At 58.9% G+C, this 13,933-nt stretch overlaps 1 protein-coding gene across 1 annotated transcript in view; it reads right to left on the reverse strand.

Moving 5' to 3' along the window:
• Positions 1-7,606: 7,606 nt before the first annotated feature.
• The window catches only part of TNFRSF8 (TNF receptor superfamily member 8), a 53,425-nt gene continuing 47,098 nt past the window's right edge, over positions 7,607-13,933 (reverse strand). Inside the window, exons 13-14 of the mRNA XM_012521201.3 lie at positions 13,298-13,505; positions 7,607-9,826 (exon numbers count right to left, since the gene is read on the reverse strand). Of these exons, the coding sequence (XP_012376655.2) occupies positions 9,582-9,826; positions 13,298-13,505 (453 nt within the window). The 3' untranslated portion in view covers positions 7,607-9,581. The remainder of the gene's footprint in view (positions 9,827-13,297; positions 13,506-13,933) is intronic.

Below are 13,933 nucleotides of genomic sequence, written 5' to 3' on the forward strand. Positions count from 1 at the left end.
AGGCTGGCACGGGATATGCCGTCGCCTCCCAGCCTCACCGTGTTTCCCCGGAGCCCAGCGCAGGGCCTGGCACGTATACACTGCACGCGGCTTTGGTGCTTGGCAAGAGGCTGAATGAATGAATGAATCTCTTCAGACAGATATTTTTTTGTGAGGCTTCTGGAACTCAGCCCCCGGGGCCCCGGGTGGTGCTGCAGGAGCCCAGAGGGCACAGAGTTGCAGGGCCTGGATGCACCTGGAAGGTTTTCTGGAGGAGGAAGAGAAAGGTGAGGCTGGAAGTTGGGGGGCTGATCGGAGATTTTGTGGGGGAGATGTGCCCTCCGTGTTTGGTGACTGACTGAGGGTCACAAGTGGGACTCAGAGGGTGTTTGGATACAGAAGCTGCGGGAGGCAGCAGGGCCCCAAGAGGGTCCAGGTTGGCACGGGGGAGCCACGGCAGGTTCTGTGAAGGTTGGGTAGAAGCCAGCAGGCATCTTCCATTCCCTGTACATTTGCGGAGCCCCGGGTGTACCCGCAGGGCCTGGGACTGAGGGTTGAGGCCCCCAGGATAGTGGGGACCCTGGCGGAGCCGCTCTCAGACAGGAAAGTCAAGTGGTGGGGAGCTGGATTCGAGCCAGGGAAGCTGGTTGTGAATCCTGGCTGCACCTCTTAGCAGCTGGAGACCGCTAAGTGCTCTGTGACTTAAGTGCTCTGTGCCTCAGTCTCCCCTCCTGTAACATGGGGATAATGATAGCAACCACCTCCTCAGGCTGCTGGGAGGTTCCAGTGCCCTAGTGGCCCTGGTATGTAAAAACCTCCATAATTAATAGCTCTTAATCGTCTTTCTAACTGAAGTGTGAGTTCCTGGGTGGCAGGGTGTGCGCCCTCATCATCTTTTCTGTCAGAGCCCAGCCCAGGACCGGCACAGAGCGGCTCTCAGGGAACTTTGGGTGAGTGAACGTGGCCCACCTCACGAGTGAACGTGGCCCCCCTCACGAGGGAACGTGGCCCACCTCACGAGGGAACGTGGCCCCCCTCACGAGGGAACGTGGCCCCCCACACGAGTGAACGTGGCCCCCCTCATGAGGGAACGTGGCCCCCCACACGAGTGAACGTGGCCCACCTCACGAGGGAACGTGGCCCCCCTCACGAGTGAACGTGGCCCCCCTCACGAGGGAACGTGGCCCCCCTCACGAGTGAACATGGCCCCCCTCACGAGGGAACGTGGCCCCCCACACGAGGGAACGTGGCCCCCCACACGAGGGAACGTGGCCCATCTCATGAGTGAACGTGGCCCCCCTCACGAGGGAACGTGGCCCCCCTCACGAGTGTCCCAGGGTCGGCAGGGGGTCCTCCTCCTGTGGTGAGAAGCCCTCAACACTTCACGAAACTGTGGGTATTTCCTGAATGAAGTGTCATCACAGTGAAAAACAAGGGCCTCTGACAGCCTGTTCTTGCATAATCTGCCCACAGCCCTGTGCGACTTCCTGACCAGGCTCTGTCAGCCCCAGAGGATTGGGGGGTGGGAACCATCCTGCCCAGGAAAGTGCCAGACCCTGCCCCCCTCTTCAGGGACTGCCAGGCAAGACCTCTTGGAGACTCAGTTTCCCTCTCTGAGAAAACTAGGGGAGTTGATGAGGTTCAAAGCTTCGGTGTTCTCGAATCGAACAGATGCGGGCTTGAATTCTGGCCGTGCCACGTCCTGGAGTCATGAGTCCCTGAATGCCCAGGTTCAGGGCTCACATCCTGGAGACAGACATCCTTGGATCCAAACACCAGCCGGGGGACCCTGGACGGGTTATTGGGTCTCCATGAGCCTGCTCCCGTGAGCCAACTCTGGTGCATTAATGGCAGACTTCCTGGGATGATAAAATGAGACAACATACCTGAAGTTTTAAGTATGGAGCCTGGGGAAGTCGATGTGGCTCAAGTGATAAGGCCTCTGCCTACCATATGGGAGGACCCAGGTTCAATCCCTGGGGCCTCCTGGTGAAAAAGAAGAAGAGAAAGCGTGCCTGTGCGGCAAGCCAGTGCTCATGTGGCGAGCCAAGTGCCCACGTGGTGAGCCGAGTACCCATGTGGGTGCCCACGTGACAAATCAATTGCCCGCGTGGTAAGTCAATTTCCAGCATGGTGAGCCGAGTGCCTGCGTGAATGCCCCTGTGGCGAGCCCATATGGCAAACCCATGTGGCGAGCCAAGTGCCCGTGCAGGGAGGCAGTGCTCGTGCAGTGAGTCACGCAGCAAGATGATGACACAACAAAAGACAAAGGGGAGAGTCAAGGTGAAGCGCAGCAGAGACCAGTAACTGATGTGGTACAATTGACAGAGAACCTCTCTCCACATCAGAGGACCCCAGGATCGAATCCCACTGAATCCTAGAGGAGAAAGACGAGAAAAGAAGACAAAAAGAGAGATACAGAAGATCACGCAGGGAATGGACACAGACAGCAAAAACAGCAGGGAGGAGGAAGGGGAGGGGGAAGGGGAGGGGGAAGGGGAGGGGGGAAGAAAAGGTATGGAGCCTGGCACTTAGTAACACTGCAACATCCTTTGACTCTCCTGCCCTGGACAGGTGGGGCCGCTATCCCCTGGACTCTGTGACTGCTTGGCCAATAGAATGTGGTGAAAGTGATGCTGTGCCAGTTTCCGGGCCCAGGCCTGAAGAGCCTGGCAGCTGCCACGCCCTCCCTCTGGGGCTGTCTGCGTTCGGAACCCAGCTGCCATGCTGTGAGGAGGCCCAAGCTGCTCCACCGAGAGAAACCCACAGCCAGCGCCAACTTGCCAGCCTTCGAGTGAGCCGCCTTAGAGCGGATTTTCCAGCTCCGGTCAAGCCGCCCCGGCTGGAGCTGCTTGGAGTAGAAAGGAGCCCTCCCCGCCAAGCCCAAGCCAAACCACGGAATTCTGAAGTCACCGAGCTTTGAGATTTATTATCCAGTAAGAGACAACCAGAAGAGTTAGGGTCAGTTATTAGTCATTTAATGCTTTTGAAAAGCAGGAAAAAGGTCATGGTGAGGTTAAATGACAATATTTATTAGGTGCTTTGGTGTTGAGTAAGTTCTCCTGTCCCCTAGGCAGGAATTGTTACGGGACCCAGGGCAAAATAAAAATGCAGGTCCTTGTTAAAAAATATTAATAATTTTCCAGACGGAGACTGTAGAGGCTTAAACCAAGCAGAGCCCCCTTGTGAGCGCGGGGCCCCAGGTGGCTGTCGGTCACATGCTGGCGACGCCCGTACGAGAGGTCACGTGCCCGCAAAGCCAGCCCTGCCCTTACGATAGTCTCGTCTACTCTGATTCATAAGGGCTCAACTCTTATCGCTCTGACTTTTATTTTAATACCACATTAAAAAAAAAAAAAAGGCAGGTGGGGAGAGTGAAAATCAGCACATAATCTTTACGGCTCACCTGGGTTGGAGAATGACTCACCCCCACCCCAGCCCCAACATCCAGCCACCCACAGCTGGAAGGGTGGCTGCCGGCAGAAACGCCCGCTGGAGCGGCCTCCTCCACCGCACGGTGCCAAGCTGGGCACTTGGGCAAACCGCTTTACCTCCATCTACTGGGCTAAGTTTTGCCATTTGTAAAATGCCCCGTCTTCCTTCCAAGGACACTGGGATGGGACGGACAGTGGGACGCAAGGTGGCCTTGAGAACGTCAAAGGGGGTTTGACTGGCAGGCTCTACTGCAGCAAAGGGTCTCTGTGCTGCTGTCCCCCCGGGTCCCCAAGGCTCCCCTGACCTCAGAATCAGATGCGCCTTCCAGGAGAGCCCCTTGGGGGGTCATGCTCTGCCCGGTCAGAGGAATCAGGGCCACACCAGGCCAGGTGCTCAGTCCTGGGCAGATTACCCAGCCTTGTGACTGTCGCGGCCTCGCCCGGAGGAGAGGGTTAAACTCGAGCTCCTTCCTACCTCTAGTCCAGGAGGCACAGCGCCTGGTGGTGACCGCGAGGAACGCGGAGCCGGGGTGGGGGATGTGGAGGGGGGGGGTTGAGCCCCAACTCTGACCCTTCCTCCCTGTGTGACTGTGGGCCTGAGACTTCCCCTCTGAGACTCGGTTTGTAAAAGAGAGTGCTGATACTCATCCTATCTACTTTTCGGGGTGATGATCATGAAGCTCAAATGCGTAAAGGCTGGCTAAGGCTTGGGCAAACTCTCTCTTAAAATGCCACGTGCGACCCCAGAACTAAACGCGGCTACCGGGCTAAGCTATTTACCTCCGTCACCCCTAAGCCTCGCAGCCGCCTCCCAAGGTAGATGTGACATCCGGCTTGCAGATCAGGGGCTCCCATTCCTTGACCTCCTGGTACGGAAATGGTTAAATGTCCCTGGATGGCAGGGACAGAGGAGGCAGCATGGAGGAGGAAAACACAGGCCACCAGGCCACCGCTGCTCAAGGTGACCTGGGCCTCGGAAAACCAAACCCCCCAAACACAAGCAGAGGCCCCCGGTCTCCCTGGGAATTTTTAGTTTGGTTTTTACTCCCCTGGAAGACCCCCAAAGAAAGGGGAACTAGAGAGCCGGGCTCCTGGACTCGGCGGAGTGACATCACCGGCGATTAACCCGGAGGGCTGCCTTAGTGTTGTCTTAGTTTCCCTTTCTGAGAAAACACCCAGCCGCGTCCTGGCTACCGGCAGCAGTCGCTGCCTTTTTCCCTGATTTTTCTCAGAAACAGGTCAAAACAATCTTTGCCAGCCCTTGTTTGGCCTTTTTTGCCCACTGCTAAAATAACACCAGGATGTTTATTATTCTAATAGGAGGAAAAACAAAGAAACACAGACTGCTGTTCTCACGATAAAATCTCAGCACCTCACAATGGCCCACCAGGCCCCAGGCGGACCAGCCCGGCTGGCCTCGCCCCCCAATCCCTGCTTGCTGGTCACCTTCTCAGGGAAGCCTGCCCTGACCAGCTGGCCAAAGGTGACCGTCTCTGCCACCATCCCAGATGGGGGCCTCCTGCAGCCCTTGGCATAAGCTGACTCTGAAGCGACAGTGATCGCGGATTCGATGACTTGCTTACCGTCCGCCTCATGCCCTGGAACATGAAATTCCTGAGAGCCAGCATGCTTGTTCACCACCCTGTCCACTGTGCCTCGCCCCAGGTGGGACTGGACGGGCAGGGAGTGGACACCCTTTGAGGAAAGCTCTTGAGTAACAGTGTGGCGAATGCCCTGGAGCCCGGAGTGGGCCGTGCCTGCAGGGGACCTGCTGCCCTTCACTGTCACGCCCAGTCACGAGCAGCTGACCAGCAAACAGCCGGCCTGTGGCAGCAACTTGAGGGGCCACCCAGGCCCCCCCTACGGAGAGGGAGGGGGGCTCTGTGAGGCACAAGTGCCTGCTCGCTGTGGGTGTTCCCACAGCAACAGGGAGTGGGTGGGGCCAGGTCCCCAGGCTAGCCCAAAAGCCAGTGGTTAACTTGAGGCAGCAAAAGTAGCCTTCCGTGGGGCAGCCTCAGCCAACCACTCACTGTAACATTGTTTTCTGGGAGAAAGGTCTTCCAGGCCCAGTGCCCTTTTGAAGGCAGCGTGCCCTGACACTTTTTTTTTCAAAGATTTATTTGTTTTCCCTCTTCCCCTCCTCCCGCCCTGCTGTTTTTGCTGTCTGTGTTGTCTTCTCGTTTTCTCTCCTCTAGGATTCACCGGGATTCGATCCCGGAGAACTCTCTGATGGGAGAGAGGTTCCCTGTCAATTGTGCCTCCTCAGTTCCTCGTTTCTGCTGTGCTTCACCTTGACTCTCCCCTTGTCTCCCTTTTGATGTGTCATCATCTTGCTGCATGACTCACTTGCGCGGGCACTGGCTCACCATGCGGGCGCTCAGGCACTCATGCAGGCTCTCGCGAGGGCACTGGCTCACCACGCGGGCACTCGCTTGGGCACTGGCTCGCTACGTGGGCCCGCTTTCTCTTCTTTTTCACCAGGAGGCCGCAAGGATCAAACCTAGGTCGTCCCATATGGTAGGCAGAAGCTCTATCACTTGAGCCGCTCCCCACACCCCCCCCAAAGCTTTTAACATTCTCGCCTTGGCTTCCAGCCACATTCACACAATTTAGCCTTTGTCTTAGGCTCTCCCATTTGGCCCCAGCCCCTTCCACCTCTGCCCTGTTGCTGTATCCTAGAGGTCAAGGAGGATGGAGAAGCCGGGTGTGCAGGGGAGGAGGCACCTAGGAACAGCAGCCATGGGCTGCCCCTGCCCTGCACAAGGCCCATTTCTATTCAGATCAACAAGTCAGCTCCTGGTGGCTGCAGGATAGAGAAGACGATGGAGAGCCCAAGACCCTGTGCTGGGCCTGCAGGACCTCACTGTTGGGGGTCAGAGAAGATGAGGGGCGCTGGGAATTGCATTCCCTTATAGTTGCAGGCTCAGGGCCTTGGAGAGTCTAAGGCTGTTGAGATGTTTGCAGCCCACAAAACTAAAGCCCATCACTTGCTGTCACCCCCCCAATCACAAGGGTTCAGGAAGAGGGCTGGGTGGGAGAGTCTTTACAGCTTGGGAATTGCCACCTGAATTGTCACCCTTGTCACTATGCCCACCTGGACATCAAAAGAGCCAGAGGTCCGGAAGGGCCCAGGCACCAGTCCAAGCAACGAAACTCCCCCCGGCTCTTGAGGCCTGACCACGGAGCAGGTGGTGGCTGGTTCAGTGGCAGGTGGGTAGGGGTGTCTAGGTATGGCTGGAGTCCTGGAGATGGGGGATGGCCCTCAGTCTCCTCTACCCCACGGTCAGAGGGGTGGGGGGTCTCCAGGCTGGCTGCTGGTACAGGGGAGCAGGTGCCAAACTGGCCCTGAGCTGTGCCCAGGGAGGCAGGCTAGGCCCTCCCTGCTCAGGTACAGAAGCCCCCAGGCTCACACGGGCCTTTGGTCCCCTGCTGGCCCTCCAAGGCTGGGACATCCACGCTGCTATTTTGTGACTCCCCTTTTCCAAGTTGGGGGGCCCGTGATCCCTTCCTGCAAATACCCGACGGGTGCCTTTGATAAGAACAGCTTTGTTCTCAGCCTCCTCAGTGGGCCTCGGACCAGGGAGTGGGCGTGACATGCTCCGTAAGGAAGAGCTGCCAGCACTGGGAGCAGGTAGAAGGCTCCTTGTCCCCAGAGGGGTTCAATCAGAGACTGGGGCTGGCAGGGGCTGCAGAGGGAGCACTGCCCTGGGGACAGAGACTCCCCAGACCCCTTTCTGCTCAGAAAGTCTAAAACTCTCACCATTTCAATGAGAGTTTCCTTAGCCTTATAGTTTTTTATTTTTTTAACAGATTTTTTAAAAATTTCTTTTTTAAGATTTATTTATTTCTCTCCCCTTCCCCCCCACCCCTTGTCTGCTCTCTGTGTCAACTTGCTGTGTGTTCTTCTGTGCCCACTTGCACCCTTGGTGGTACCGGGATACTGCGTCTCTTTTTTGTGGCGTCATCTTGGTGCGTCAGCTCTCCCGTATGCAGCGCCACTCCTGGGCGGGCTGCGCTTTCTTCACGCGGGGAGGCTCTTCTTGCAGGGCGCACTCCTTACGCCTGGGGCGCGGCACTTCTTGCAAGCGGCAGCACTGCGCGTGGGCCAGCTCACCACACAGGTCAGGAGGGCCTGGGGATTGAACCCTGGACCCTCCCATACGGTAGGTGGATGCTCTATCAGCTGAGCCACGTCCATTTCCCTAAATTTATTTTTTAAAGATACATAGATCATAAAAAATGTTACATTAGAAAATATGAGGATACCCCCATTCCCCCCACCCCCCACATTCCTCCCACATGACCAAACTCTTTGATCAGTGTGGCACATTCATTGCTTTTGATGGATACATCTTGGAGCACTGCTTCACTGCATGGATTATAGTTTACGTTGTAGTTTACACTCTCCTAGTCCATTCAGTGCAGGATATATAATGTCCTGCATCTGTCCCTGCAGTATCATTCAGGACAACTCCAAGTCCTGAAAATGCCCCCATATCACACCTCTTCTTCCCTCTCCCTGCCCTTGGCAATTCACATGATGGACCCTTGATACCGATGAGCCTTGTAGTTTTTAAGGAACTAATGAATTTTTGGAGGACCGGAAAGTTTGGGGAAAAGCCAGTAGGTGAGGAGGTGCATTATTTCATTAAGACATGTGTCACTCTTCCCAAGCTGGTTGCCAGGCTGGCCCTGCTGAGCGGGTGTGTGGCATCCAAGGGCAGTTCACTGGCTGACACTCTGGAGAGAGCAAGACACACCCATGCTGCCCCAGCACGGAGGCGTTTGGGCAAATACTGTCCACCCCACTTTAACTTCTTCCAATCAGAGTCCAGGGTTCCCACGTGACCCCTCGCAGTGCTCCAGCCTCTCCAACTTTCCTGCTTCGAAGGGGAAAACATCTGAGTGGTTTCAGAAATGACCCTCGTGATGATTGACTCAGCCTCAACTTCCTCCAGGGAGCGAGCAGGCCGCGCGTCAACAGTGGCTCGCCAGGGCCAGCTTCCCGCGGGTAAGTCCAGGAGTCACCACGCTGCCCGCAGCCCCGGGCCCCTGCGGGGTACCTGCCCACCAGCCCACAGGCTCCTCTGCAGGCCCCTCACTGCTGGCATACGTCAGAAGACCCCGGGGCCAGCAGACGGCAGGGGTGGCGCTGGCCCTCAGTGCGAAATGCAAATCTCCTGGAATTCACACTGAACCGACCACTCTTCCCCACAGTCCAGAATGAGGCAGAATGTCTAGGCGAAACCACACTGCTCGGTGTCCCTTGCCATCTGTACCCCACGTGGTGTCAGCAGCCAGTCGGCCAGCCCGAAGCCAGCATGATTTGCAAGTGTGGCAGATGCTAGAGGGCCACTTCTTCATTTCCTGGACACTGACAGGGGTGCAGAGGGCAGCCTGTGGTTCCTCATCTCTGAGTTCAGGGAAGGAGGTCACTGCGCAGAGCAAATCAGCTGGGTGGGTGGGATCTCCAACTGGGGTGGGGGAACTATGCCTGCCGAGGGTCTGCAGGGGTCCCAAGAGGCCTCTGCTGCAGGACGGAGGTGGGCGGCACCCTTGAGATGGGTGACCTGGCTCTAGGCCCTGGGCCCGCAGCGGGGGCGGTGGAACCAGGAAGGTCCGACAGGAGTCCCACTCTGCATGACCGGGGCTGGGGCAGGTGGGGCACCCACCCCACGGCGAGCGCAGGCCGTGGAGGCGGCTGCGGCAGCTGTCATGGGTACCAGCTGTCGACGCCCCATCCCTCGACTTCCGCTTTGACTCAGGAGAAAGCACCACAGGCTGGTGCAGTGCCCACGGGGGGCATGTTGACAGTAACGGGGGGGGCTGGTTGCATGCCAGCCAAGAAGAGGGTATCACCTCTGAGGCCCGTGGGGGAGGGGAGAGGGTGCGAGGGTACGGGTGGGGACTTGGAGGCAGGCTCAAGGCCCGCACCTGGGGGAGTCCGGGCCTGGTTCCAGGGACTCCACAACGGAAGGCCAGCTGCCCAGTGCCTGCCCTTCTGCTACCCCCACAAACATCGCCATTTGCATCCACCACCCTGAGAGTCTCTCGGGCATAAGCCCAGGTTCCCCTCAGGTCTGGATTGGGGGGCAGCCGGGCAGGGGGTGCAAGCCCTGGTCCCCCAGGGCTCCCAGCTGCCCTCCTGGCCCCAGCCCAGGCCAGGCCTCACTTCTCAGAGGCAGTCGTGGGCCAGTGATCCTCCTTCCCCTCCTCCTCCACCGAGAACATGACGTCCCCGCTGCTGCCCAGGGGCGGCTCTGTCTCCTGCTCCGGGTAGCGGGGGGCACGGTCCACCTCCAGGTCCTCCTCGAACTCAGGCCCCGCCGGCACCGCCAGGCCCCGGTCCTCGGGCACCTCGGTCCTCACGGTGCCCACAATCACCGTGTCAGCCTTCATGATGTAGATTTTCTCTGCCAGGCAAAGGGGGGGGGCAGGGGTGAGGACCAGAGCCCTGGCTGGGAGGGCGGGAAGCAGGCAGAAGAGGGTCCCAGGCCCCGCCCTGCCACGCCTGGCCCACGCGACCTTGCGCACAGCCTCTCTGGGTGCAGTAACCCCCGCCAGCCTTCCAGGGGCCTGCGCTAACAGACATACAACAACGAGGACAGGCGCTCCGCGCGGAGAAGAACAGGCCCGCTGGGGGCCGGGGGCAGGCCCTAGACTTCCCCGGCCCTTCTTCAGGGAGGGGTAAAAAATGAGGATACAGTCAGGAGAGAAACTGAGCCGTGGGGAGGAAGCAGGTGCAGCACCCATCCCTGACAGGCCACGTGATGGACCCAGCGAGGTAGGCAGCCTGCTGTCCCTGTTTTACGGGTAAGGAATGCGGAGCCCGGAAAGATTAAAGGACCTGCCCAAGGTCACCAGGCACTGCCCACCTCCCTACTGCCCTTTCTGCTCCCTTGGGGCCAGGTAACGGGCAGAGCACGGCAGGTGGGCGGGGCGGGGGGCAGTGTAGGTCCACGGGGCAGGGCCTGGCCCCGCGCCTAAAGCCAGAACCTAGGCTGACCAGCTGAGCCCAGCCTGCCCGGGACCTGCCAATTTTCGCCCTGAAGGGGTCACATGCCAGGAGCCTCCTTAGCCCAGGCCAGCCAGGCCAGTTGGCCCCACACAGAAGCCTCAGCCCTGTTGAAAACCAACAGCGGCCAGTGCTCCCGGCAGCCCTGCTAGCCCTGGGCCTGCACGTCTTACTGGTCTCCCAGCTGTCTCCTCCGCGGTTGTGCCCACCTGGCACATGGTGGGTCCTGCGTGAGCATCATGGGGGAGTGACAAGCCCAGCCCACAGAGGGCCGCAGCCCCAATCTGAGGTGGACCCTTCAGCGTCGCCGTTTCAGCAAGGGGGGCTCCTGAGGTCAGACGAGCTGAGCCGCCCAAGCAGCTGGGACGTGGGGACACCTGGAACCTGCCCAGGTCCCCTGGCTTGTGACAGCCCCACTTCTGGGGCCCTGGGTTCCAGGGAGGGTCCAAGCTCCCAGCAGCCCTGCCCAGGACTCTGAGGAGAATGGAGAACTCAAGGAGGACCTTTAGAGCTGGGGTGGAGCAGAGAGCTCAGATACCCCTGCCTCTGTCCCGGCTACACCCCTCAGATTCAGGGACCCCATTGTCAAAGGCCCCTGCACCCTCAGCCCCATTGCTCAATGCTGGTCCTTGTTTTTGTGTCTAACAGGGAAGTGTCCAAAATAGCAGTGGGAACCAGAGGCGGGGGAGAGCAGCACAAGCCCCCCAAACCCCGAGAGCGAGTCCTCCATCACGCCCAGTGGGCCTCAGCCTGGGAGCCCTGACCAGAGGGGCTGGGCAAATGACGGGGTCAGAGGTAGTGCAAGAGGAGCCCCCGGAGGTGAGGGGGGCAGAGGAGGACAATGGGGTAGAGGAGGTGAGGGGGCGCAGAGGGAGAGACGCGGGGCATGGCAGGGGTGCTAAGGTGGAAGGAGCCTGAGCTGGGGGGGGCCCTCAACCCCTCCCACTCAAAGGTCCCGATCCCTCCGGCTCTGCCTCCCTCACAGGGCTGCCCATCCCCCGGGCAAGTGTGTGTTTTGGGGCAGAAGGGTCTTGTCCCACTCAGAGGTCCAGAACCCCAGGAAGTCACTTTGGTGGTGGTGGGGGGAGCACTTCAGCTCTTCCTCAGGCCCTAAGGCCGCCACCTTGGAAGCAGGGCCTGGAGCTCAGGGCTGAGGCCGGGAACTGGAGAGAGAGTGGGCGGGCAGTCCTCTGGGGGGACGTGGGGGCCACGAGAGAGCCGCCCATCTCCTGGGTATCCAAGGACCCCCCAGGCCTCCATGCCCACCATGGTGGAGGGTGTGCCACCCCTGCCCCCAGAAGGCTGTCGAGCCAGGCGTCCTGGGAGCCGTGCGGCCTCCACCTCCCCGTGAACACCCGTGGGCCCTGCCCGCCTTCCAGGCGCTGCGCTCAGCTCCGGCCCTGGCGGCACAGCAGGACCTCTTAGGAAGCCCAAAGGAAGAGCTCCTGTCGTATTTCCCAAAATGTAATACTTCCAAATAAAACTTGCTGAAAGGTACAGTTCTAAAAATTTCAGCTTGGTAAAAGGCTCCAAACTGAAGAGTTCTGTCCACCAGTGTCTGTCATAGAAATGTGCAGAACCAATTACAAGTGCCTCTTAGTGTTATCCGAGTGCCAGCTGCCCCTTCAGAGAAGACAGAGTCCAGGGCGGCTGAGGCCCTGCCCCCAGGGAGCTCATGCCAGGTGTGGGGGACAGTCCTACAAACACCCAGTCACACGGCTGGGTACTGAGGATGTTGGGTAGGGGGAACCCAGGGCCGGGGAAGCACAGCAGAAGGGCACCTGGCCAAGACAAGAAAATGGAGGGAGCAGGGAAGCCTTCCTGGAGGAGGAGGCAACTAAAGAGTGCCACAAAGCATCAGGAATTAACTAGATTCAAAAATGGGGGAAGTTGGCTGTTCCAGGTGAGAACATAGCTCCCACGAGGGCCTGGAAGCAAGTGAGGGCTCTAAGTTCCTGGACCTGCTGGGGGCCAGCAACGGGGAGTCAGGAGGCAAGGGGGACCTGACCTTGAAGGCTGGATTTAGGATCCTGGGGTTCCCGCTGAAGGGACCTGCTGGGGCCTTGTAAGCCTGGGGGGGGGTGGGGGGTGGTGGGACAGGCATATATTTTGGGGAAAGCACTCTGATTGCACCAAGGTGGAGGGAAGCGGCATGGCTGAGCTGGAGGGCCCCTGCAGTGTGGCGCACGCTGGGCGCCTGGGCCCCATCTGGCCTCAGTGCCTCCGCGGAGTCTTCTGGGTCATGGGGACAAATCACGGGCATCGGAACCTGGGAGACATGGGCCGAGTCCCAGCTCTGCCACTTAGCAACTGTGTCTCAGGGAAAACCACCTCAGTCCCGGAGCCGCGGCTCCCCCAGTCGTAAAACAGGGCGAAGACACCACCCTCAGAAGGTCAGGGGCCAATCTGAGGTGACGTGTGCAAAGTGGCAGGTCTTGTCACTTGCGTGTTTTCCTCCTGTCCCCTCAGGGACTCTGAGTGTGTAGGGGTGAGGGTTCACGTTTTACTCTGAGAACCACGAGCACTGCGCTCCTCACCTCACACTTGACAGAGTCTTCACACTTTAGGCTATTTCACTGAATCCTCACAACAGCCCCGTGGAGTAAGTGCTGCTACAATTTCTATTTTACAGAAATGGAAAGTGGGGTAAGGAGGGGGAGCAAGCTGTGACATATGCCTGTGTTTAACTCTTTAACTCTTTGCCAAAAAGCACTTCCCACTTGCGAGAGCTGGTGAAGAATCCATACCTCTTCCATGCTGGGCCTCCCAGCCCTGTGCCCGCTGCTTCCTGACCCGAGGCCCGGGGCCCAGCCCCTACCTCCCCTACCCCTGGCCGTGGCCACACCAGGACCCTGCACAGGTGACTCACCGATCTTGTTATTAGTGTGCTCTGCAGTCACTCGGGGCTCGGGAAGGTCCCTGGAGGGCTCAGGGCCCCCACCTGGGCTGGCATTCAGCAGACTCAAGCTCTCCAGGCAGGCTGCCCCTGTGTTGGCACAGGTCTCCATCGCCGGGGGGTTCAGCAGTGCCAACTCTTCTGTGTTCTGCGCTGCCACCAACACACTCCTCCTGGCCGGCTGTGGGCACAGAGGAAGTAGGTGCTGGCACGAGGCACCCCCAAGCTCCCCTTGGCCTCTGAACTGGGCAGGCCCCTTTCCTTCGTTTCTGCAGACCCTGGTGAGGTCTCCCCCTCTCAGCTTTGAAGCTGCCATGAGCCACCCCTGGGCTTCTCGGGTCCAGCAGGACATACCCGTGTGGGGTGAAGTGGTGCTGCTGCTTTTAACTTGTGTGAATTATAGGAGTAACACCAGCATCCACAGGGCGCCGGCTATGGCCCTGCTCTAGTCCTGGCCATCTAGGTAGTCTCACTACCCCCCTAGCAAGAGGGTAAGATTAGCCCCTTCAAAATTCAGGAACCTGGGGCACAGTGCAGTCAAGTAACTTGCTCAGAATTTTGCAGATAGGAAGCACCTGGGTCAGGATTTGGACCCTGGCCGTCTTGTTC

The sequence above is a fragment of the Dasypus novemcinctus genome, chromosome 9 (assembly GCF_030445035.2).
Source record: "Dasypus novemcinctus isolate mDasNov1 chromosome 9, mDasNov1.1.hap2, whole genome shotgun sequence".
NCBI classification, from domain to species: Eukaryota; Metazoa; Chordata; class Mammalia; order Cingulata; family Dasypodidae; genus Dasypus; species Dasypus novemcinctus.